The sequence below is a fragment of the Lepisma saccharinum genome, chromosome 12, assembly GCF_977018435.1.
Source record: "Lepisma saccharinum chromosome 12, izLepSacc3.1, whole genome shotgun sequence".
In the NCBI taxonomy this organism is placed as follows: Eukaryota; Metazoa; Arthropoda; class Insecta; order Zygentoma; family Lepismatidae; genus Lepisma; species Lepisma saccharinum.
The window spans coordinates 69,082,556-69,108,166 of record NC_139240.1 but is presented as its reverse complement, the minus strand read 5'-3'; the positions used below and the strand labels follow the sequence as shown (position 1 = coordinate 69,108,166).

The 25,611-nt window shown below is 38.8% G+C and overlaps 1 protein-coding gene across 1 annotated transcript in view; it reads right to left on the bottom strand.

Moving 5' to 3' along the window:
- The window catches only part of Polr1B (RNA polymerase I subunit Rpl135), a 71,972-nt gene extending 55,785 nt beyond the window's left edge, over window positions 1-16,187 (bottom strand). The window contains exons 1-4 of the mRNA XM_083132592.1: window positions 16,053-16,187; window positions 8,751-8,885; window positions 2,677-2,871; window positions 24-263 (exon numbers count right to left, since the gene is read on the bottom strand). Coding sequence (XP_082988718.1) covers window positions 24-263; window positions 2,677-2,871; window positions 8,751-8,885; window positions 16,053-16,148 — 666 coding nt within the window. The 5' untranslated portion in view covers window positions 16,149-16,187. The remainder of the gene's footprint in view (window positions 1-23; window positions 264-2,676; window positions 2,872-8,750; window positions 8,886-16,052) is intronic.
- Window positions 16,188-25,611: the final 9,424 nt, after the last annotated feature.

Here is a 25,611-nt window from a genome sequence, read left to right as displayed (position 1 = left end):
CAAATAGATTTAAGAATACTTACTGTTGATGTTTCATCCGGCTTTACGCAACGTATAAGAACACCTTTATCAGAAAATTGCGCTCCTCTACTTTTCCATGAATTTCTTTGGATGGCTATTGGATAGTTTCTTCTTGTCATAATAAGCATTCGAATTAGCCTTTCATGTCCTTTTACAATAAAATAGCCTCCAAATTCATCAGCATGCTCTTTCTTATCAACCAAATTTTTTGGAGAGAGATTACTAATATTACATTTAGATGACTGAAAAAAGAAAGGTATCAATATTTTAATATAAGAGTACAATGTGTCCATGATATTGTATAAGAAAACCGGCAGTAACCAAAGTAGAAGAATGAACCAACGCAGAAATTGTACTTCCAAAACTATATTAAATGTTAGGGCTGAGTTCCAATGTATTCATCGATCAAAATTGATACCGAGTCTGAGAATTTTATAGTCAGGTAAAAAAAAAAAAAAATGTCATGTGACGATTTCGTGGTGTCGAATATCCTGGAAATTATGCAAAATGTTCTTTCCAAATTTATTTCAATTTGAAAATATTGACATTAGTGTCTTTAAAAATCAGTAAAATGAGTTTGTCTTCACTTCCACCTCCAGCTTCCTTATTTCAAGATCGTGACAAGGCTTTTCATCTTCAATTCTCAACCGAATTAGAAATTGAAATGAGTATGAAGATTAGATCGGGAGAGCACAATAAGGATATTAGAGAGGGGCTCCAAGAACGGGGCTGTCTGAACACGTAATTGAAGAAGGGTATAAAATTAGGAAAAGATAGGTGCTCAGAGTTGAAAATAAACCAATAAGTAGAAACGTATATGAAGCGGCATTTATTTGCAAAGACAGGATTAATAAATTGAATAGGCATGATGGAAATGTTGATGAATTATGGATCAAGACGTTCAAGAGATGGGACGTAAGTAAAGGAAAAAGTATCGACTTTCAGGTCACTCCAGCTGTAATCAACGCGACCCGCGAGATCCAGGATTTCGAGTTTAAAATGACGTAGTAGGGGGGGATAGGAGCGGAAGAGAAGTGGGCAGGGGCACGAGTCTGGCAACTTCCGGCATTCAGCGAGAAACCAAACCAGTCGCCATAAGGTCATGTGTGGCACGATGTGGAGTTTTAACGTGTTAATGTGGTGAAGTTTCTTATGGTTCATTTTTAGATTCGAAGTTCTTAAAAGGAAAGAAGGGAATATGAAGATTTATGTGTACAGGGGCCAGTTGTTACGAAATACCTTCTTATCCTTAATTTTTACCATTACCTTACTCCTTGTCTTTTATTATAATTCACGTGGCCATGAAGATGATTCCACTCGCCTAGATTGTGAACCTGATGAAGGGGCCAGTTATGTCTTGAAACGTTGTTTTCTATAAAACGTATATACTCACAAATTGTAAGTAGTTCATTTTATAGTACTTTTTAAGTACTTTTACATACCAATAAAATTGACGTAAAAAATACTCGCTCAACATGATCCATTAGTGTTCATGTCAAATTCAGAAACAGGGTGGAGAGATAGAGGAATTGATATTCAGCATACATAAAGTGACTAAGCCAATATACTATCACGTGGACAATATTCCTGAATTGCATACTATAGTAATTAAAAAGTAGAGATGGATCGATATGAAATTTTGGCCGATGCCGATCAAGTTTACACCAATAAACGACATTCTACCTATTCGATATAAAATTCCAAATGGTCCTTGAAAAACCTGATTGGTTCATTGAGCTTCTTAATAAATGTTTGTTTCCAGGTGACTGTAGTTCAAAAGAAGTTGCATATTGAGAAATTTGCTTTTTTAAAAAGCGGGGCATGTAAATTATCCATAATAATTATAAAATGGCAGAATTTTGAACGAAATTATCAGATATTATTATACATATATATAAGGGATAGAATGAGAAAGAGTGCCAGAAGGGCAAATAAACAAAAATGGTGTAGGAGACAGTAAACACTTACCACAATTGAAGAAAAGTCTGATATGTCGAGGCTATAGCCTCATTGTCATATGTAGGTAAAAAGAATGAAAGTAAACAAAAGCGTAGAGGCACAGAATACTGACGCCAGCGTCCATGCAGTGGTGCCAGAAACAAGTGATAGAACATGGGTTTTTTTACGAGCAGATCTTTTCACAAGTGTTTACTGCGGGATGGATGGTGGGTGGGTTGCGGCTTGGGAGGGAATGGAGTAATACTTATTGGGTGGCTAGGTTCAGTCCAGGGGGGTATGGTGGCATGCATCCCTGATATGTAGGACCTTTCCCATCACCTGCTGGTGGAGGTGCCAGTGTGGGGTAATAGATATATTATGGCTACATGGAAACAGTTGTTGAAGGTGGTGTTGTGGCTGTTGTGTGTGGATGGCGATGGTGAAGTTGGATATTTGGGTAGAGGCTCTGTGGTTATTGATGCGGAGGTTCAGGGGGTAGAGGTTTCACCCAGGTAGAAGTAACCACAGATTTGACAGATGAGGGTGTATATGTATGTATATATCGGATCAGTAAAATAATGGTAACTTTACCGATAAACTGATACACCAACATGTCTATATTGGACAATACCGATAGAGTACCAACTAATCTGTAACATCCCTATTAATTTTCATATGAATGTGACTAGAGAAACAACATGCAGACATTTAAATTACCTTGACCATGATAGGTATCTCCCCAAGTAATCTTTCCATAACTGGCTGCTCTTCACCATTTACAGACCACGCCAACTGAATCACGAGCTGGCCTTTGTAAGTCGTTCCCTTCTGGCGGCATTCTGTGGGATAGATTTTCAAGTCTCTGACGGCAACTGTTCCTGGAGGCAGGCATGGTGAAATTATTCTCGCACTCTATAACAGAGAAACATTTCACGCTGGAGCAACATGTAAATCTAATTTTCAAGGAATAAATGTATGTAAATACAAGATGTATTAGGTTAGTCAAAAAGTATATGCAATGTTTTTCTTTTCTGCCTTAGGTTGGCTGTACAGGTTACTGCGCTCGCAAGCCGATAGATAGTATCGTTGTCTTCGCTTGTGGCAGGTTACAGTGTCATCACTTCATTTTGCTCTGCAGTGTTGCCAAGTCAACATGGCTGTGCACCACAGAAGAACAGCGTTCTGTGATCCGTTTTTTGTGGTCTGAAGTTGTACCAGGAGCTGAAATCCTTAGAAGACTTTCAGCACAATACGGTGACAATCTTTTACCGCTGCGAAGTGTTTACCAGTGGACTGAAAAGTTCAAAAGCGGTCGAACAAGTGTGAAGAACGAGGAAAGAGCAGGTCGTCCAGCCACATCCACTACTGATGACAACATTGAGCAAGTCCGTGAGCTGGTTCTGAATAACCGACGAGTGACTGTTGAATTGGCAAACCATATGCACGTTAGTCATGGTTCTGCATATGAAATTATCCATAACAGGCTCAACTTTCATAAAGTCTGTGCGAGATGGGTCCGTAAAGAACTCCCTGACGAGAACAAGCAAAATCGTGTGACAATCTGTCAGCAATTACTGGTAAGACATGCTAACGAAGGTGAAGCCTTTTTGAAACGAATCATCACTGGAGATGAAACATGGATCCATCACTTCGAACCTGAGAGCAAATGCCAGAGCATGGAATGGAAACACCCTGAATCTCCAGTGAAAAAGAAAAGTGTCAAGCGTGAACACTCTGCAGAAAAGTGATGCTCACACTTTTTTGGGACTCAGAAGGGGTAATTATGGAACATTATGTGGAAAAGGGGACAACAATAAACAGTGAACGATACAGTGATATGCTTTCGAACAAGTTGAAGCCTGCAATTCGAAGCAAACGCCGAGGTCGAGTGTCGGAAGGCATTCTTTTGTTGCATAACAACGCGCGTCCCCATACCACTGCCAACACTGCTCAAACTCTTCAGAATCTGGGCTTCGAGGTGTTAAAGCATCCTGCATACAGTCCCGATCTCGCCCCGTCGGATTACCATCTGTTCGGTACACTTAAAGATGCTTTAAGAGGCCGTCGATTCGACACAGAACAACAGGTGAAGGAAGAGGTGCATACGTGGCTTGCTGCTCAACCGAAAACCTATTTTTCTCAGGGTATCGGAAAGCTTGTGGAACGTTGGACCAAGCATATTGAAGTGCAGGGGGACTATGTTGGAAAATGATATCATTGTAAGTTTTCTATTGTTGCTGTGAAAAATAAAAAAAAATGATTGCATTTAATTTTTAACTGACCTAATATGTTTATTTCATACATGAACAAGTAAAAAACACTTACCTTATACACAGACTGACTTAATGATATTTTTTTCTCTCTTTCACAATCACTGATAAACATTCACTTCACTACTACATCCTAATACATTCGTGGAAAAATAAAACCACAGATGTTAACTTATGCTAGGCCACCGATGCCGATGTATCTGCATTTATTCACATCTACTTTCATGCAAATATACTGAAACAACTAGGGATGGGCTCGAAATATGGATAACAGATATCCAGATTTCAAATTATCTGATATCTGTTTCGGATGCAATGTATAATCCATGGATATATATAGGATAAAAGGAAGGAGGGCCACAAGGGCTAAATAAAAAGTGAAAGAGGAGAGAGGAAACACTCACCAGACACAGAAAAAATTCAATTTATCTTGATGGTATGTCACATCTTCAGGAGTAGAGAGACGTTGTAGAACTTGGTGACAAGAAGGAAGAGTAAGCATGACCTGCAGTGTTGCCAGGTCCCAAAAAAAAAGTGTTGACAGTGGCACAAAAAATATATATAGATGGTTCTTTCGCCAGGCTTGTCGAAAACTGTGAGTGGTGGTGGGGGGGGGGGTTGATTTGGGGAAAGGTGGTGGTGAGGGTGAAGATAAGAGGATGAGGAGCGTTACTGGGTGGCCTTGTTCAGGCCTGGAGGTGTGGTTGCATTCATGGTCGATATGTAGGCCCTCTCCCATCTTCTACGTATTGAGGTGTTGGTGGATTGGGGCAAGGAGTGGATGATCACTACCTGGAAGCAGTCATTAAAAGGAATATTGTGGTGATTGGTGTGAATGGCAACAGCAAAGTCCAGGTTTTGGGTAGAGGAGCGGTGGTTGTTGATGCGGAGGTTCGGGGCTGTGGATGTTTCCCCCAGGTAGAAGCTCCCACAGATGTTGCACGTGAGGATATAAATTAGGTTAGAGCTGTAGCAGGTTCCTTTGGAGTAGAGGGTGAATTTGCCGGTGGCAGTGTGGATCTGGAGGGTGCGGGAAGTGACAAATATGGGGCAGGTTTTGCACCTTGGGCGGTTGCATTTGTGGGCAGGTGCGAGTTGATTGTGAGTAGGTGGATTGCGGTGGACCAGGATGTTTTGGAGATTGGGAGGGCGTTTGAAAACAACTCCGGCTGAATATCCGCATAGTATAGATTTGATGACTGATTTTTAGAAAATCCATACAGTGAAATACGAACATGACGAATAAAAGAATATATGGATAGCCCATAAAATGGATAAACCATAAAATATTATGCTCACATCGGATATTGCGGATAATCTGAATATTCAGTTATTGAATATCTGGAAAATTTGGTTAATCCAAATATCTGGATAACCCAGACAGTTTGGATATCCGGATAATCCATACATGGTTCATTCCACGTGAAATCACCCAGAGAAGGTTGCTTCATAGTCATGGATTTGCTTCCAATTTTTTTCTTATTGATAGATACTTGGTCCAATATGACAAATATGTAATATTATCTGTCAAAACCTTGGATATACATTAAATAAAATAAAATACTTATTATTCTTACTTACGTTCGGTGAGTATGTGTTGAGTAATTGACAACGTTTCAGGAACCACTGTCCCCTTCTTCAGGTCTGTTTATCGGCTTCACGGTTGCCCACGAAGCTTCGTCAACAGCAATGGCAAGGATTAGGTTTACATGGATAGGATAAAATATTGGGATTCCATTACGACTGACCTGAACTTTTTCTTACTAAACACTATGTAAAATTTCCTCCTATTAAAATCTATTAAAACCCCACTGCTACACTTATTAAAAAAGAACCCCTCCGGCCTTTTGCTGATCACATGTTAACAGTCAATGACTTCCTTCGGAATGCATGAGGTCGTGAGCGACTTAGATCTCCCCCCTCTCTTTTTCCCCTCTGCATTATGTCATTCAAAAGTAAAGGGGACAGTGGTCCCTGAAACGTTGTCAATTACTCAACACATACTGAATGTAAGTAAGAATAATAAGTATTTTATTTTATTTATTGTTTATCAAGTTAGTAAGTTGCACGTAACCTGAAAAATGAACTTGGAGCTAAAAAAAATGATAGTTCTGATGTGATATTACTTCCCTACTAAAGAATTCTCTTCAAAATTGAATATCAGTTCTGGCCTTAAATTTCAGTCATTTGCATTTGAGATTGTGTAAAAATGTACAGGGCAGTAATATAAAGCTTGATATATAATGAAAACAATGATGTTTTCCACAGCTTTCTATTATTTTTCTTAGCTGAGTTAACAATGATGTTTTCCACAGCTTTCTATTATTTTTCTTAGCTGAGTTATCAGAACTGTCTGCAACGGCCAAAAAATGGACACAATTTTTAAACAAAGTCAGGTTTTAGAAAAATAATGTCTGCTTTGAATGGCCGCGGTGGCTCAGTCGGTAACGCGTCTGACTACCATGCTCAAGATCCCGGGTTCGATCCCCAGCCGGTTCAAATCCGGGAACTTTTCTAACGGTGGAAGCGGCCCCGGCGCCTACCCAGCGTCGAATAACATGGGTACCTGGGGGAAACCCTGGGGGGTAAAGGCGGTCAGGGGCGTGATGCTGATCACATCACCCCCACTCACAACCGGATCAAGAAAGTGTGGGGCGTTACCCTCACACCCCCTATACGCCTTCATGGCGTGGTGCTATGCACAGGGGAACACTTTACCTTTTTTTTTTTTTTTGCTTTGAACTATCCCTGCATAGGGGTTAGAACAACAAAAATATGAAAATTTTCAAAAATGGTCAAGCAACCAGTGCTGGTACATTCAGTATGAACTGACACATAGGTGCCAACTCCATACGGCTTGGGGGGGGCTCAAGCCCCCCAATGTTAACGATGTGGGGGCAGAGCCCCCTAAATAATTTTGCTTAAGAAGATCTAATGCATTATTCTGCTTCTCTTGTGAAGTTTACTCTGAATTGTGCCACATGAACTTAACTTTAAATACACATTTGAAATGTTCTAGACCATCAATTTGGGGGGCTGAGACAGCAAAACACATGACTTATTACTATACTAAGTACATAATTACAAGTATTGTTAAAATTTTTACTAAAAAGAATTTCGAAAGACGATGTGCATGAACTAAGGGTAGTGGATGGGATGTTCGGGCTACAAATGGCTCTCACATGACATTCAGAACGAGATCATATTATTAATATTAGGAAGATCTGTTTTGCGCTCCGTGATAGCAGATATTAAAAGTCGGGAATATTTTGCTATTATGGTTGATGAAACTTGTGACGTATCCATTCGTTGACAATTAATATTCTTTAATATTCTGCATTCGAACTGTGAATAAAAATTTTGATATTTTTGAGGAATTCATGGGCTTTTATGAGATTCGAACACTGAGGCCAAAACTTAAAAAAGGGAGAGAGTGAGTCATTCATTAATTTATTTCAGTGATCAGAGCCCCCTCAATAATTTTGACAAGTCGGCATCCCTGAACTCACCCATATGCATTCTGGAGAAAAACTCTGATCTTGTACAATTCCAAGATTTGGCATATTTTGTGTGACATGATGCGTTCATTCGTCCATTCAATTTCTGAAAATCTTAAAATTTTCAAAAATTCCTAACTTTCAACATATTTGTAGGACAAGTCTAATATTACATATTTGTCATTTTGGACCAAGTATCAGCAAAAAAAAATGGAAGCAAATCCGTGACTATCAAGCAATTTTTTATATTTCAATTGTGTGATTTCATGTGGAAAGACCCTTATCCAATTTCCAGATATTTGAAATCCGGATACAACACTATCTGGTAACAGTTCGTTATATCGGAGACACATTAAAATCTGATATTTTGTGTTTCTCATGGTTCGTACCTACGAATTGTGTATTGCGAAACATAGTTCAAGGTGCCATTATGCTTTTTACACAAAAACAAACACAACTTTTCACATAGACAGTGGTTTTCGTTATTCCTTTTTTTGCTTCCCTAACACACAATATGGCGGGCCCACGTTGACTACAATTGTCAGTATGCAGTGTTTCCAACCTTATTCACCATTTCCAATAAGGTTAGGTTAGGCAAGCTTAGTTAAAAAAAAAAAAGAGGTTGGAAACAATGACAGGGGGTTACATCATCAAACGTATGGAACATCCGGTTCACGTAGAAAAGCAATGGCAATTGTGCGTCAGTGAGATATTTATCTTGCAAAATACATGATTCCCCAGTCAAATAGATTCAACGATGAAAGAAAATACCTCGACGAATGTTAGAAACCTTAGACAAACTCATTTCCGTAAGTAGTTTCTTGTGTAAAAATGAAGAAATATGTCTCCGATATAACGAACTGTAACCCACTATCTGATAACCTGGTAAAATTTTATATCAATTTGGCCATTCCTAGTAAAAACCATGTACTAAATTTATGCAAAATAAAAATGAGTATGATGAGAAATTTCAAACCCATTCTTACACAGACTTTCATACAGGTAAATATGAACTGGAAATTACCTCAAATCTTAAGCTTATCTTATCTCCATTTGTAAGACAAAATTCCCTAGGGTCTATATCCCGTGCTACTCCATTTAGTTTTTTCAACATGAAATTGAAGGACTCAACATGGGGTGCACCAAGGCCCTGTAATACCTGAAAGGAGAGAGTAGATATTTAATTAAGTAAATTTTCTACTTAAAACTTATCACAATGAATCAAAAAATATACCATATTTGCCAGCATATAAGTTGCACTTTTTGTCCTTTAAATATAGTGTAGATGGCTGGAGATGCAGGTGCAGAACGTTTGCTTCCTGGTGTACTTCACGCCCGGTTTCCTCCATTTCCTGGAATGCTCTGTATTGCAGAGGATAATTCCACAGGAAACGGAGGATACAAAGGATAGCGGAACATGCTACTATTTAAGCGAAGGTTGCCCTGTCACGAGGCCTTATTTTAGTTACGAATTAGTTGGTGGATCATTGATAGTAGCAGCCAGTGCCACCGCCAGGAAGCAGAGGTAAGTGCTGGCGCATCCCTCAGTAAACAGTAAAACACCATCTGACGTCTTCTCACTCTCCAGAAATAAGTGCTCCATCAATATGGTAAAGTAGACGATTTAAGATAGGTCTGAAAAACAGTGTGCACCGCCGATATTCAGTTGATTACCTTCATGTCTGGCAATTTTCTCCGAGTCAGACGATTTTGTTCTTGATTTCGTAGGGTTTGCGAGAGCATTTGGTCCAAGTTCCTTTTGTTTTATTCCGATTTCATCATGCTACGAATGCAATTTTTACATGGATTTACATCTGTTAACATACTGATTACTTAAGATTTTGTTCAATTAATGCTTTCGTAGTTAGGTTAGGCAGGTCAGGTTTAGTTCTTTAAAGTCCCTAAATTCATCCTACTAAAGTTCCAATGTACTTCTACATTCACTCCCACTAGTCTACGATACTTACTGTCGCTTCTATGAATGGAGAATACATTGTCCATGGGAAGGACGCATGTTTGCATAACGTAATTTTTAAGTTTCTCTTTCCAACATAAATGTCTTTTTTTAAATCCAAACAGTGCTCATTACTTTAACCTTTTGTGTCCCAAGCGTCTCAATCGAGATACCCAAATGTAACCCTTCCTGTCCCAAGCATCTCGTTCGAGACGCTGTGTCGAGGTTGTAGTTTTTACGTTATAACTTTTCTATTTTTGGCTAATTTTGATTTTATTTTTTTATATTGTTCCTAACACATGTATTTAACAGAAATTGTTTTTTGCATTTTTTTTTTGTCTTCATGAAAAAGGAGGGGGAAAGGCGAGGTCAAATTTTTGCCGACAAAGGAAGACCGGCTTTGTTGTTCTAAAGCAATGCTTTTCACTCCCATCTGTGAACTGCTTTCGAAGGAAGCTTGTTTATCAGTATCCGATGTCAAAATGAAAGTTTTCCGTGAGGGGGTGGGGGGTGGAGGAAGACTGGTTGCTGAATCTGCGTTGTGATAATGGAATTTCGAAGCGTGCTGAAGGAAACCTTTGTTTTTTTTAGCACAAGTGTCCAACAAGTTGCGACAGGAGTTACGCTGCATTGTCTAAAAATAGAATTTCAAGCAGCTGCAAGAATCGGTGCTTATTTTTCACTGCGTTCTAGCTTTTTGTCCGTGAATGTTGTGCGTAGGTGTCGTTTTGTGCCCAAGTGCGGACATTTTTGGGGTGAAGTGACAATTTTTTAAAATATTTTTGGGGGGTTTCCTCCCTTCCCCCTCCATATATACGCCAAATTTGCATAAATGTTGCATTTTGACATTTTTTTCGGGGGGGCGGGGGGAAACACCATTTTTTTTAAGAAAAGTATTTTTGAGGGGATTTCCCCCTTTCCCCCTCTATAAGTACGCCGAATGTGCATAAATTATATATAGTCTGAATCTGTGATTCATTCTGCGTACAACGGTATATCTTTCATATCTCTAGGGTATTTAGTTTTTGAGCTATAGTCATTTCAAGGTACCGCTGCATTTTGAAGCTTGAATCAGTGGCCATTCCTTTTGGGGGTACAACTCAAGTTACATTGGTCATACGACAATGATGCAAATATTTTTCTGTTTCTTACATGCCAGCGATAATTTCTATGTGCATTTTGAACTTTTCATATCCTTTTTTTCGGGGGGGGAGGGCGAAACCCCATTTTGTAAGAAAAAAGTATTTTCAGGGGATTCCCCCCTCCATACATACGCCGAATGTGCATAAATTATATATCGTCTAAATCTGTGATTCATTCTGCGTACAACGGTATATCTTTCATATCTCTAGGGCATTTAGTTTCTGAGCTATAGTCATTTCAAGGTACCGCTGCATTTTGAAGTTTGAATCAGTGGCGTGCCAACCATTCCTTTTGGAGGTACAAATCAAGTTACATTGGTCATATGATCATAATGCAAATATTTTTGTGTTCCTTACATGTCAGTGATCATTTCCATGTGCATGTCCACACTGTCATGTACTTTTTTCTTGGGGGGAGGGTGGGGGAACCAATTTTTTTTTTCAGAAATTTTGGAATTTTGAGAGTTAGCGGTTAGAGGTTTTGCGTAATATATAATTAGTTCCAGCATGTGAAAAACACAAATAACTAAGACAAGCGTAAGCAAAAACCTGCTACTTCAGAGTGCTCTCGCAGCTTTTTATTATTAAAACCCTTTGTATGTACACTCAAATAGCGAGAGAACATGTCAATAATAATTATGGTACCAAACCTAACAATCCCAACTAACTACGTAAAATTATAGTTGCTGTTGTGGAATGTTGCTTTGGGTGCTAGATTCACTTGCATGAAGCCTTCAGGCTGCTGTTCTTCATGGTAAAGTAACATACTAAAGTAACAGAAGTAGTTTATTTCACAATAACCCCATTTTCGTGACCTAAAATCAACTGAAAACATTCCTAAACAACAAAATATTCATATACCACTTTCTCTAGGGGGTACAGAGGGTTAAGGGCAGGGCTCGAAAAATCCCGGTCACAGGTCGCCATGGCGACTAAAAGTTTCAGCTTGGCGACTGCGATGTTTTGCTGTAATATTGCCATTTTATAAGTTTGCATGTATGAAATTTTGAAAGTTGTAAATTCAAATTGCAGTACAGCATAAGTTATCAAGTGATTTTTTTTTATCAATGTAGTGAACATTCCATAAAATCAGTAACAATTTCTTACTCTTTGTTCCCAAACCCCCCATTTTCCACTTTCTCACATGATTTAGTGATGTTTTGAATACAGTGATGCTTCAGCTTCTTATAGATTGATTGACTTACTTTATTTTACTTAGCTTTTTGTGCCACTTTTGGCTAATTTGCGAAGATGGTGATAAATGATGATACGATGAAAGGACACTCACAAACATCCATAACCAGCTAGGGATTCAAACCTGGGACCACTGGCATTGCAGCACGATGTGCTTACCACTCCTCAATGGGGGCCAGCTCAGCTTCTTGTATAAACCAAGGAAAAGAACCTTCGGCAGAAAAGTATCCGCGCAACTTCCCTTCCAACTCTGGCCATAAGGCAGCATGGTCCACTCTGCTCCTCCCCTCCATGCACAGGAGTCGCGGGTTTGCGCAGGGTTTTTTGCTTGTGGTTCCACTATAGTATGCATAATTGCTAGTAGCTCGTTTCCTAGGCGCCAGCTCTGAAAAAGAGTTTTCAAGCACTGGTTAAAGATACCGCCTGGCCTGCTAGATGGATGTGTGTGTTCTTTAGTTGTTGATGTGTGAAGCTTACGTCGGTGTGAACTTATTTTTCTTCCAATGAAGAGTACTTTCTTTCTGCATGCCATGAAGTTGAAAAATTTTGCAGTGTTCTGACATGGACTGGGACTAATAATATGGGTAAAATTTTCATACCCATCAAATGTATTTCTTCAATTTTACAGGACAAAGTACTTATCGAAATGAGTTTCTGTATACTTTACAAAGGTATCGGAAGAGTTTTTTCCCCTCGCTTAATTTATTTTGCCGGTAAATCATGTATTTTTCAACATTAACATCCCTCCGATGCACAAAAGCTGTTGTCTTGATGTCCTTCTACTACGTGGACCAAATGTTGCGTGCGTTTGATGATGTAACAAGCTGTCAGTGTTTCCAACCACGTAACCTTGATGTGCATGGTTTTTGGGGCTATTTATGAATGGTTCATGGGGCTATCCGTGCATCGTTTGTGGGGTTTTCGAACAAGGAAAAAAAATACAAAATCAGGTATTTTTCGGTTAAGAAGGTTGGAAACACTGCAAAGCGGTAAAGGTTCCTATTGTTTTAAGATTTCTAATAGCAAAAAGCCTAATTATTGTAGAATTTTGGAAATGCATTGTCACACGAAATTTGAACCTTGCTTAAAGTAATGAGTGCCGTTTGGACTCGAAAAAGGTTATTTATGTTGAAAAAACAACTAAAAAATTACCTTACGCACTTCTCATGGACAAGATATTCTCCATCGACAAGCGACTGTAAATATCAAAGAAGCCTGGGAATGAATGTAGAAGTAAATCGGAACCCTAGTAGAATGCATTGAGGGACCACGAAAGCAATTATTGAACAAAACCTTAAGTAATCGCTAAAACTCCGCAGTATGTGTTAACCTACATACATCGAAATCGAACCATGTAAAAATTGCATTCGTAGCATGATGAAATCGCAATAAAACAAAACGAACTTGGGCCGGATTTTTTTTATATATAAAGAGTATGTCCTGCTAATTGTGAACAATAAAATTCTGGAGCGCGGAAATAAGTATTTACGACTGTACAGACGTTTGAAGTTGCGAGGTGGTTGCTGTGTTGAAATTTCCCACCGATTCAAAGCTCCGCCCCTGGGGTAATTAACCTACCGCTATCCCAGTCCTGCCTTTCTATATAGAGTACCTTTTGAAGGTATGTTACAAACTGGTCGGAGCCACCTGCTCCTAATACTATTTTTCGCACCAACACATTTAGGTACCAAAAAAATAAGGCTAAAATTAAACCTCAAAAGGTAACTTACCTCTTTATCTCAAGTGCAGGCTGAATTGCAGGCCGAACTTAATTTGAAAATCCAAAAGAGAAATTAGTTGTATGTCAAAAGTCTTGGTAACGGTAGTATAAGCCGGAGACGGATTTCTTAAAATTTACAGGAGAAAAGACAAGAAAGTACTTACGGAATTGCGTTCTTGAGGACTTTCTGAAGCCGGGGAAATTGTTTTTTAGAATCGTGCAACGTATTTTGCCTGTAACTAAGGTATTTTTTCATCAATCATGCATCTCCGTTGTACGATAGCTCGCGCCGCCATTACCGTCGACTACGTGAATCAAATGTTCCGTGCGTTCGGTTATGTAACTCCCTCACAGTGTAGCAACCACGCGGTAGTTTTACCAGATGACGTGTGAGCGGGTTTTTTTTTTTCCAATTTAAGGTAAGACTCTAGTTTACGTCCGTTTTTAAGGAATACGTGTCATATATCGTTGGAAAGCTTATTTTATAAGGAATTCAACAACGTAAATCCCAAAGCGAGGAAAAATTTCCTGAAGGAGTGAATCGAGAAAATCCGATGTTGTCCGGATATGCGTAATTGAACGTACTGAGGAATTTTTTAGATGATGAAGCACATATTTAGGGGTGAAATGAGTGCTAATGGAACCTAACCTAACCTCGTAGGCATACCTTGACCCCGTGAATGGATAGTGGGGCTACCGTGAACAAAAAGTGTAAAAAGAAAAAAGTACTTACCCGAAGAGATGCCGGGTGCCGCACCACGATCGCGCACCGCGAACGCAAAGAAGCAATCACCATTCAGATAAGGACGTAAAGTAGAGTCTAGCCTCAATTTTCGCTTAAAAACCTTTTGTGAATAGTTTGTGCGGCATTTATCGGTTCATAAGTTTGGAAACACTGCACATCATCTGACGATACTGCATATCAGCTGACGACAGACAATGTGAGTCAAGATTTGCTCGCCGAATTAGCAACGACCAATAAATGATTACAATGTTAAAAATAATGCTTTTTTCATGGAAAAAAGTGATCCCCAGCTTGAAAAATGTTCTGCTATGCATATGAGGTAAGTAGCAATGATTTTTATTTGAAAATAAACGAGTTTAATGTGTCTCCAGCTTATACTACTGTTACCAAAGTCTTTGCTGTCCTTTTCCACAGAATACTACCCTCCCGTTTCCGTAAAATCATAGTTCCACAATATAACGTATTTACAAATGCTGAGGATACCCTTCAACAATATGATGAATAATATTCCTAATCGCGTCTCATCGCTGCTTTCCATGCCTGTCAAACCACATAAACTCATCCAGATACTCCTCCAAAAAATGTCGCAAATTATCCCATTGCAAAAGCCAATCATAAGAAGAAAAAGAAAATGTTTAGACATGCACCTGTGACATGAATCCAATATGGAATCTCTGAAAAGCTGTATAGACGCAACATACGTAAGGAACTTCAATATAAAAAAAACTAAGTTTCGAAGCCTTAGATGTAAAAAAAATACCTTCCACGCTATTTAGAAACACCCATTGTTACAAGAAACTTATTTATTTGAAGAAAACATTTGAAATGTTCGCGAAATCCAGGGTGTAAGATTTCGGCACCAAGCCCAAATGTGAAAAAGAAAATAAAGGAATTTCAGACGTTTGGCGCTTACTGAAATTTTAATATAATATGTCACGTGACATAAGTATGAAGGGGTGTTACATTCCTAAATGCTGTCGTTGTTAAGCAGGTCACATGTAGGGCTATTAGCATTAAAATTACTTCAGTAAATACTTCCGAACACCTGATCGTGTAATTTCTGGTCTTTAGCACTTCCTGCTATTCTCACTACCTGATGATAGTAGTCACACCCATTTTTAATTTACCATAACAACTTCTTAGCAGCAAGTTCGGAAAAACTGCCCACCAACTGGTGAAAATAGCCCTTTGCGCTATTATCACCGCCGGGGGAAAATAGTCGCGGCCAATTTTTATATAAAAGGAGCGAATTGCCTACAAGTGCTGTACCGAAGCTAGCTACCTTTTGGTGAATGTTACTGTAGCGAAGATACATTTTTGCCAAACTTTCAAATGTAGCGTTCTGATCGCTGGGAAATACTAATGCAAACAAACATGACCAACAAAAAACTATACCACCATGAGCGTCCGCTTAACATACATATGTAATTAATATAAAAGAAGAATTACACAAACAGAACTTCATTAAGATTGTCCGTAAGTTTTCTACCACAAAAAGCACGTGCGAGGTGACAGTATATTATGTTCATATTAATGTGGCGGTATATTACATATTGTCAATATCAACTTACTGCATTCTGTTTCTTGGGAGGTTCCGAATAGTTTTTTGTTGTTAAATTCTTGAGTGAAGGGTTATCCGGCACGTCAAACAGTACCGATTCCAACATTTTCCAGCATGTATTGATGTATTCCTACAGTAGTAAACACAAATGTGTAATACCACAGATTACCAAACCATAGTGGTTTTGCTAATCTTACTAAACTTGACAAATGCGAATTAGCAAATGGACGTAATTACAGCAATATAAAATTTCAATCTGATTAACATAACACATAAAATAAAAAACACGTTTCATTGCAGATAAATGTATACATTTCTCTGTAATTTAATAATACTCTCAAATATTATTTTATAATCACAGACTACTACGCAAATTCCTTATGAAACTTCACATTAATGAGCAGTACTACATGATAAGTTGTAAAAATGGTTTTTGATTGATGGAGTTCGTGTTTTTTAAGTCCACTTTATGCACAGTAAGGCTGATCGGGACTGGACCTATGTGCCTCCACTGGGTATCGAACCCGGGACCCCTTGATTAAAATGCGATGTAAAAATGGTGAAGCTAATTTATGCAAACAATATGAGTATAAAAATACACTTTCCATACCTCTTTTGATCCCTAAAATGGACAAGACAACATATTAAACTTGAAACTTCAATCCAAAAATGATCATCGTTTACCAGGCACGTAGTAAGATTTTTACAGTATGTAACATTCTTATTCCTACACACGAATTTTCAAAGAAAATACTTTAATATCTGAAAGGAAGGTAAATGTCTGTTATATCGCAGACACATTAAAATCGGATATTTTGTGTTTCGGATGGTTCATACTTACCAATTGTGTATTGCGGAACATAGTTATGGTTGTAGGTGCCATTATGCTTTTTACACGAAAGTAACTTCGATTTTTCACATTATGAGTAATTCTTTTGGTTCCTTTCTTGCGTTGCGGAACATACAATATGGCGCGCACAGCTGTGGATCATCGCGCGTTGTCCTTGTGTTTTGTCGATTTGGAGTGGGTATGCAGTGTTTCCAACCTTCTTAACCGAAAAATACCTACTTTCGTGTTCATTATGTCATCACAAACCATTGACGGATAGCCCCAAAAACCGTTCACGATAGCCCCACAAACCATTGACGGATAGCTCAAAAAACCATTCACGATAGCCCAGAAACTATTCACGATAGCCCCAAAAACTATTCATGATAGCCCCCCAAAACCATTCACGATAGCCCCACGAACCATTGACGGATAGCCCCAAAAACCATTCACAATATCCCCACGAACCATTGACGGATAGCCCCAAAATCCATTCACGATAGTCTCACGAACCATTGACGGATAGCCCCAAAAACCATTCACGATAGCCCCACGGACCATTTCCGGCAAGGTTAGGTAAACATAGTTAAAAAAAATATCGTAAAAAAGGCAATTTGCAAACACTGGCGAGACGACTTGACTTTCGACGCTTGCCCCATCTGCAGGTAAATAATGAAAACAACGGCATAATGTTGTCGCTTTGCACAAAATGCAAGTTTATTATATCAAAAGTGCTTATTTCTTGTTGTGCAGCATTCTACGAACATTCAAAATGCTACAGAAACTCATTTCCGTAAGTAGTTTCTTCTGTAAAAATGAAGAAATGTGTCTCCGATATAACAGACATTTACCAATAATATAAAAGAAAAAGGTATATTCAGAGCAAATTGACTAACTAACTAACTCCCTAGCCTTCTTAAACTCGAAGGTTCATGGCTGCAGCAACACAGGCCTTCCATCTTTCCCTTTCTTGAGCAAGTTCTATATACTCTTTTCCATCCCTACCGATTTCCCTTAGGTCCATCTCAACGTTGTCCCTCCATCTTCGTCTTGGCCTTCCTACAGGTCTCTTACCATCAGGTTTCCCAACAAGAATCCTGTAAACTCCTCTTTCCTCTCCCATTCGTGCCACATGGCCATTGACTGACAGTTCTAATACTTTGATGCGTATCCTTTAGCTTTAATTGCTGCTTGACACTTGTTCTTCATAGAATTATCCAGTTTCCGACATGTTTCAGAGCTTATTTTATTCCACTCGGGTTGCACAACAGTTTTCAACTCTTGTTTGGACTTGACGCTTGCTTTATGGACTCTCCTCTTCAAAATTGCCCATAAATTGTCATGGGATTTAAGTCTGGACTTTGAGCTGGTGTTTGGAGTAGTTTGGGCACATTCCATATTAGCCAATTCATGTTAACTCGCGCCTTATGCTTACTGTCATTGTCTTCTTGGAATCTGTAGATAGGCAGCATGTCCATTTTTTGGGCACTCTGCTTTACATTGTTCTTCAATATGTCCAAATAGACATATGCATCTATGATACTATCAATAAACTGGATGGTACCCACACCTTTGGACGACATACAGCCCCAAAACATTAATGACCCACCACCGTGTTTAACTGTTGGAACTGTGTTAATGTGATCACTGTCTTTATTTGATTTTCTCCAGACCCTATTTATCCCATCTGACCCGTATATATTTATCTTGGACTCGTCTGACCATACGACACTATCCCAAAATTCCTGGTCCTTGTGGATGTGCTCTTTTGCGAATGAAAGTCTATTCCTGTGATTCACCTTATTTACATACGGCCTCTTTCGTGGTATTCTGCCATGATATCCATGCTTCCATAAGGCACGTCGGGCAGTTTGATCGAACATCATCTTGCCAGCAACATTTTCTACTAACGGTCATAACTGAGGGGCACTTAGTGGGGGGTTTTCTCGCACATTTTTTAAAAAATAAGCGTTCATCACGTTTATTCAACCGTCTCTCTTTTGGTTTTCTTGGCACATTCTGTGTTGAACCTTCCTCTCTAAAAGTGTTTACTATGTATTGAACTGTGGAGTGTGATTTATTGACTGTTTGTCCAATTTTTCTTAACGAATAACCTCTAAGGGCCAAATTTATAATAACATCCTTCAGATCGGAACCAAGTTCCTTCACGTTGCCCATTTCGAACACACTGATAGATAGACGATAGGCCTACAACAATACTTACGCCAGCATTCTGCTTGACGGGGAGCGCACCTGCATGTTCAAACTTGTTACGAAGTTGCAAACTGCACGAAATCGCCCGGATAGCGGTGGAACTGTATGCGAGGAAGATTGAAACTCTTGCCTGTACGAATAACAATGTTGCATGAAACAGCATGTTTTTATCTTTTCACACAAATTATATGCTCTGTTTATACACTTTGAACATACACTTTTATTGACATTTGTTGGTGAAACCTTCATTAACATTAATTTCCAGGTACATGTGAAAATTATTATATTTACTAGTAGATATGACATTTCTTCCTCGGAAATTCTACGTGTACAAATAACAATGTTACATACTGTATATCACTGCGAGCGGGGGAAGGGGGGTTGAATAGAAGGCCTGAAGATTAATTTCTCAGTATATTACAATTTGTTATGCAAGATTTCTAATCCTGCTCTGGAAGTAAAATTAACTGCCACCCATAAATTTATGATGGAGTTGGAAATGTATGGGCAAAATCTCGGTTTCCCATGTCCAATACCAAGTGAAGTAGAGGCATATAAATGTTCGGATACCACTATAAAATGTAGGTCCAGACCTAATCAACCTGTCTCTATATAAAAAGGGACTTAACACAGAGTAAAAAATCATTAGAACCTGGAACCAAGGATTATCCAATATATATATAGCCCCAATCCCACCACTCTCACTCACTCACTGACATAAATGTTTTCCATGAAGGAAGCCCCGGAGGCGAAAAACGCCCGATTACGACCCCCCATGAAATCGTCCCAAAAGACCGAGAAAATTCAAAAATCGCTCAATCGGCCCTTCCTTAAGGGTGAAAATGCCCTTTTTTCACGTCCTTAGCAACCGTTGCCACGGGCATTTCTTTTGCAGCACACATTGTTTCCTTCAATTCTTAATTGTCGAGATACATTATATTTCTCACAGATCAATAGCACACAGATGAATGAACCCCTGGCTTTGAAAAGGTGCCTCAAACAAGGGTGACATCTACATAATAAGGAGTTTCAGCCCAGATACAATTACGTCATACTCAATGCGTAAATATCTACATCGTGCTTGTCTTAACTAAATGTTTAGGGAGTATAATGACATGCAATTCCTTAGAGCTTGCCGTGCCTGTTGTTGTCCATGGAAACGGACGTTGCTAGGGAACTTAAAGAAAGTTTATTTTCACCCCGGAAGCTACTGTAAGGGAATTATGCTAGACTTTTCGATTTTCAAAATACGAGCATCAGCATTTATTACAGAGGCAAGGTAGGGATTTGAGGGGGATGACGGAAAACAGTTATTATCCAATTACGTTCAAAAATGTGAAAATAACAAAATATGTAAATATTGAATTTTCAATTTAGTCGCTATTCAATTCGTTTATGCAAAACATCCAACTACTTATCTTGAAACGGTTATTACTTACTCAGTTCATTATTAAGAAAATATACAATAATATTTTGAATATTTGTACTTTATTAGAGCCCAAACACACATAAAGTTACTTTCTAAACTTTACAAATTAGTGAACTTGTACACATGTTCCCCTCATCCAATATAACATGCAGACATTTTCAAAGTCATTAAGGTCATTGAGGAACCCCATCTATAACGTGATTGCAATCACAACGTGGCCGAAGGTCACGCATGCGAGCGTACAAGACGTGGCCAAAGGCCACGTCGAAAGTACGCGAGTCTATATAATAAACCTTGTGGAACTTTCACTGGGAAGGCTGCTAGTAGAGAACACAACATGGTCATACATACAACTCAACAGCTGGAATTGTGTCATATAATCACACTGATCAGAGTGACATTTGCAGATTTTCTAGTCAGGGAAACCAGTAACTTCTTTTGAAGCATAAGTAATTTATATATAGTATACAGGTGTTGGCCAGGGGGTACAAAAAAGGTACCATTTAATCGTATTTCTTTTTCAAAACATATTTTTTTAAATCATAACTCTTGAAGATGCATATTGCATTATGACTTATTGAGTGTAGAATGTTAAATATTTTAAATGCAACCACTTTCATTGTATACCTAGTCTTACCATAAATACTGTCACAAAGTTTTAAGTAAATTGACACAAAATGCTGAGATATATTTTAATATCCTAATAACATTACTGAAATGGATGCATGACAAATCAAAATCGCAAATCATTATTCAAAATGGCCACCCTTAGCACGCACACATTCAGTAAGTCTTTGTGGCCATGTATCAATTGAATTATGCAACACATCGACTGGAAAATGAGCAACTGCTTTCAGAAGAGACCGATTTAAACTTTCAATATTGGGATGTCTCTTCTTGCAAGCCATCTCCTGAAGCTTGGAACACAATTTGTAGTCCAAAGGGTATAGGTCCGGATTTGCAGAAGGCCAATCTGAAGTGGAAATGAAGTCTGGAACATTTGCTATGAGGGCACGCTCCATTTCTATGAAAAAGGGGTAAAAACATCAGCCAAAGTGTACCAGCAGACAGTGCTTCAGAGACTAGTCAAGAATATCAACAACACTCTCTTCCATGGCCAGAACTGGAGCTTCCAGCAGGATTCAGCCCCAGCATATGAGGCCCAAACAACACAGCAGTGGCTGGAGGCAAATGTTCCAAACTTCATTTCCACTTCGGATTGGGCTTCTGCAAGTCCGGACCTATACCCTTTGGACTACAAATTGTGGTCCAAGCTTCAGGAGATGGCTTGCAAGAAGAGACATCCCAATATTGAAAGTTTAAAGCGGTCTCTTCTGAAGGCAGCTGCTCATTTTGCAGTTGATGTGTTGCATAATTCAATTGATGCATGGCCACAAAGACTTACGGAATGTGTGCATGCTAAGGGTGGACATTTTGAATAATGATTTGCAATTTTTATTTGTCATGCATCCATTTCAGTAATGTTATTAGGATATTAAAATATATTTCAGCATTTTGTGTCAATTTACTTAAAACTTTGTGACAGTATTTATGGTAAGACTAGGTAGAACAGGTAATTGATCCTAATCTGGAAGAGAAGCCTCATTTACTTTTACTTTTCTGTACTGGGGGGCAGTCATTACAAAGGTCTTCCATTTGTCAGCGTTGTCATTAAGAATTGTTTCTTTTGAAAGACAATAGATGACATTCGGGTACACAGAATCCTGTCCAGTACAACACAGCACAAGCTATATTTCAGACATTTAAGACAGAAATAAAAGCATGATTGTATTATAAACAACACAAATGGATTTATTACTGTATATACAAAGACAGCAGAGGTAATCTTAGATGAAATAAATGTAGGATTTCTAACTTCTTTTTCAGTGTATAATTTCAACTTGCATTTGATTCCAAAATCAAATGATGTTTACCAGATGGCATTCACTGAAGATATACAGCACTTACCTTTTGAGATATAAACTCAAGTAGGTCAGGTTTAGCATATATGACATTGTGTGCCCACCGGATGGTTATACTATAGATTACAATCAGACTTAAACCGTGAGTATGTCCACACAAGACTGTGAGCTACTAAATCCATGTAAGAAGCTATAAGAAGACGTTAATTCCAAGTTCTCTTCCTTTGTGTGACCATCAGCAAATTGCGGCTGTTCGGAATGTTACTCTTTGAAAGGAACCAAGATATAGCTGCGGTTTCTTGGTTCCAAAACTACTCCTTCTAGAAATTAACTCAAGTTATAGTTACTGGTACTTGCAAAGCACATCAGTGGACATGTCTTTTGCTGTATAATGTCACACAAGTGTCACTTTTTTTAATTGATGCAGATTCTTATTAGTGACAATGTTAATGTTTTCATAAATGTTGTATGTTCAATTTAATTTAGCATAGTATTACAATGCGAGTAAAAATGAAGCAAGTCTCATCTAAGTCTTCAGTTTCACTGGCATAGAATAGGGATGGACGATATCATAAATTTGAAATTGCGATATATCGTCAAGAAGATATTCATAGATGATACAATATTTTTTTGTATCATGTCTCCATGATATATGTCACCAAATATCGATGCCATGATATACATTACAATATATATCATCTGGACGATATATCATCCAACACTAGCAAAGAGCAATGGTGGTCTAGTCGATAGAACATCTGATTGTCCACATAAGTCATTGAACATGTGAGGAGGGCAGAAGTTGACTTAGTACCACAGGGCTACTGGAAAGTGAAGGATTCCAAAGGTTCGATTCTTCAAAGCTTGTCTTAAGCTAATTTGGACTGAACCAACAATTTAAAGTGGGATCCGAACCATCATGTGCCTCCATTGGGGATCAAACCCACCTTTGATTACACCATCGCAGTCTCTCTAGGTTTGATTCCTAATTGAGCAACTATTTTTACATTAACTTTTCAGCTAATTAAATTCATCTGTGTAACACGAGCTACTACATATAGCTAAAAGGCGGAATCACACTGAACTGGATTTCCAGTAGGAATGTCCTAGTTGGTGCTGGGCTGTCAACCTGGCTGGAAATTATGACTGATTTTGACAACTAGACCGTGTTCTAATTGCAATTTGTTTTCCCTGCTAGAGTCTGTGAAACAAACAATCAGAGTCAAAGTTTGGTAATGTGAACATGATCTGAGAGTTTGGCAAGGGAAAGTTTTTTGCCTGTGGTTGTCGAGTGTTGGTTGTTTTTTGTTCGCTGTTCGATGACGTGCATTTTTGTTCATTAATATTTAGGAATTTATCCAAAGCGATGAGATTTGTACATGACAAATGTGATTAGCCAGTAATGAAAATCCTTATTATTACTAGTGTATTAAATATTTGCTACATTTAGTTGGACGAAATACGAGGGACATTCCGAAAGTGAGTTTCGTCATTTTATTCACAGGGAAGCTGTATTACAAAGTGAGAAAACACATTGCCAGAATAAAATAAATCTTTCATGATGGGAGGAGCGAGAGCAGAGGAGCGATGGCGCATGCACAGAGTGCCAAAGAATAGAGATAAGCAGCAGACCAATGTGCCCGAGTGCAAACCAGTATGGCAGAAATACGTGTGGTGGAAACTTTCTTGAGTCGAGGGGTTTTGTTCTTGGACGACAATGCAAGACCCTACACAGCAAGGGTCACTGCAAAAACACATTCGTCGTCTGGGATGGGAGAGATTGAATCACCTGGCCTACAGCCTCGTCAGACTTCCACATCTATCCTGCGTTGAATTCAGCACTTCGGAGCAACAAAGAGGTGCAACAGGCTGTGAAGAACTTCCTTAAAGTGCTGGGCACCGATTTTTACCAGGAGGGTTTCTTGAAATTGATTTCACGGTACGACAAATGTATCAATGTCGGTGGGGACTATGTGAAAAAATAGCCAAAAGATTGTATTTTGTTATGACATTGTATTCTTGTTTGTAATAAAGCTTCCCTGTGAAAAAAATGACAAAACTTACTTTCGGAACATCCCTCGTATTTTTTATGAATGAATCCTGCCAATCTTGTATTTCAATATACATACCAGAGTTCATTAAAAAGCTCATTGAATACACCTTGATTACCATAATTGCTTTTCAGCCAATTTCCAGCCTGCACTTTTCATTTAATTTTAAATAACAGCATTAGCAATTTTCCTAACATGTTCATCAAATCGCTTGGCCATCTTTTTTAGCTTGTCTGCTCTGTGCAATGCCTTGTGCGAACAAAAGTATACCGACAAGTTCGGTAAGAAGTATCGTGTGAGGCAAAAACTAGCAGCTGAGCCAGTACCACAGATCTAGTCCCAAGTCAGATGTAGCCTCGTGTGATTCAGGCATAAATCAGTTAAATATGCATTCCAAATAAAAGATTGAATGCAAGAAATCACAACTATTTATGATACAATTTGGCGATCAATGTACAGAGAGTGAGCAAATTCTATTGTGTGGTTATTCTTTGTTAAATTTATTGCACCATCAATAAGCAAAATGCAAAACATACACTGCTCAAAATAATTAGGGGATCAGGGAAAAATAAGTAGGGGATCAGACTAGATATGTTGTCAGCACCTGTATGAGCTACAATTAGCTGCTAAAGCCCCGTAAACGTAAGTTCCAGTGCCTTAAACATGACGTAACCATTGCACTGGTGTTGTATGCTAGTCGTCTCTGGTTAGTGATACAGTTCAGTTGGGGAAGGTAAAGGTTCAGGTGAGAAAGGCAATGCAGCACCAACATGATTTACCGGAAGCTATGGCTTGGAGAGCCATAGGAAGGATTGAAGCTGGGCAGTCACAATGCCAGGTAGCACACGCCATTCGAGTGTCGCCAAGTGTGATTTCCAGACTATGGAATCGTTTTTGAAACAACAGGAAGTGTTCGCAGAAGACAAGGCCAAGGTCGTTCACGAGCAACAACATCGAGGAAGTACCATTATCTCTTAATCACAGCCTGTCGGAACAGGGGGTAGAATGCAACGCTACTGCAACGTGCCTGGCAAACAGCAATGGGACACAGAGTGTCATCTCAAACTGTCCGTAATAGTCTTCATGAAGGTGGCCTCTATGCACATAGGCCCATGGTGTGTGTT